Source organism: Echinops telfairi, unplaced genomic scaffold (genome assembly GCF_000313985.2).
Source record: "Echinops telfairi isolate 266 unplaced genomic scaffold, ASM31398v2 ScPeMD7_2573;HRSCAF=3158, whole genome shotgun sequence".
Taxonomy (NCBI): Eukaryota; Metazoa; Chordata; class Mammalia; order Afrosoricida; family Tenrecidae; genus Echinops; species Echinops telfairi.
Genome location: NW_022106471.1, coordinates 3159321 through 3160446, shown reverse-complemented (window position 1 = coordinate 3160446; position 1126 = coordinate 3159321). Strand labels below are relative to the sequence as shown.

Genomic DNA, 1126 nt, shown 5'->3' with positions numbered 1-1126 from the left:
ACATATAGAGTAAGCAACAGGATTTGCTGGGGATTTGGAGGGAGGTGGGTGTGGTAGTTATATAATTTCATGTCAACTTGAAAATATATAAAAGTGTAGGGGTGGTATTCAACCTGTCAATCATAAGGTGGGTTCTAGGAACCTCCTTCTCTTTACCTTCACCTTCCTGGTGGCTGACCCTGGTGGTGGCCAGAGGCCTGGAGATGCGTCCACTGCCATTGGATTCACAGACTTTCCACCTACCAGCTGGATGACATTCCTGCCTTTGGCATCATTGATTGTGACTGTGTGAGTTGGAAGAGGGACTTTGGGCTAGTTTTTGCAATACATAATTACTTCTTGATATAAAGCTATTTCTTACACATATATGAGTGTCACCGGCTTTGTTTCTCTAGTCAACTCGGCCGCACACAATGGAATTAGACGAAGTTGCCACTTTGCTTCTGGTTAAGAGAGAACAATTCTAAGTTTGGGATTCAAAGAAAAAAAGATGTGAAAGAATAGATGGGGCTACTGCATTTGGCAAGAAAACAATAGTAAGTGAATTTCAAATCATTTCCCAAAGCTAAAACCATCCATGTACAAAACCCTCTTTCCTTCTAAGCACAAAGCAGAAATGGGTCAAGCCCGTCATTACTAGCACGGCTATTTGTACTGTTGGCTGCTAAGATTCAACTTACCTTCCAGGAGTAATCATTTTGTATATCGGCATCAACTTCTTTTTGGCACACATCTTTCATAGCCTCACAGTGCTGTTTCCATAGGGACTCATTTTCTTTAACGATGTCATTCCATCTCTTGCACACCATTGTAGCTGTGCACAGACTCTGGGGGTCTAGCCAACCGAAAATGTGTAACATGATTTCTGGAGGCATACATTCAATATAGCTCTTTTGATTCTCTTTTTCCTCAGCAGCCCCACAGTTCACATTTATAACGGAAACCCTCGCGCCACTGTTGTTCCTGGAGTTCCGGGGCATAGCTTGCTGCTTTAGAAAACGCTTCTCATATGTAACCTACAAGGGCCAAATGGAAACATGTTCAGTCCTTCAGTTCAACCTGCAGCAGCTACTTTTAACCAGATACGTTTGTGTTCAAACGGCTACTGGTGGTTTGATGTACAGAA

The 1126-nt window shown here is 42.7% G+C and overlaps 1 protein-coding gene across 2 annotated transcripts in view; it reads right to left on the bottom strand.

The window, feature by feature from the left end:
- The window catches only part of FBXO48 (F-box protein 48), a 10387-nt gene that overhangs the window by 4340 nt on the left and 4921 nt on the right, over positions 1-1126 (bottom strand). For both annotated transcript variants that reach the window (XM_004710250.2, XM_045294171.1), the window contains one exon: positions 681-1016. In XM_004710250.2, coding sequence (XP_004710307.1) covers positions 681-980 — 300 coding nt within the window. In that variant the 5' untranslated portion in view covers positions 981-1016. The remainder of the gene's footprint in view (positions 1-680; positions 1017-1126) is intronic.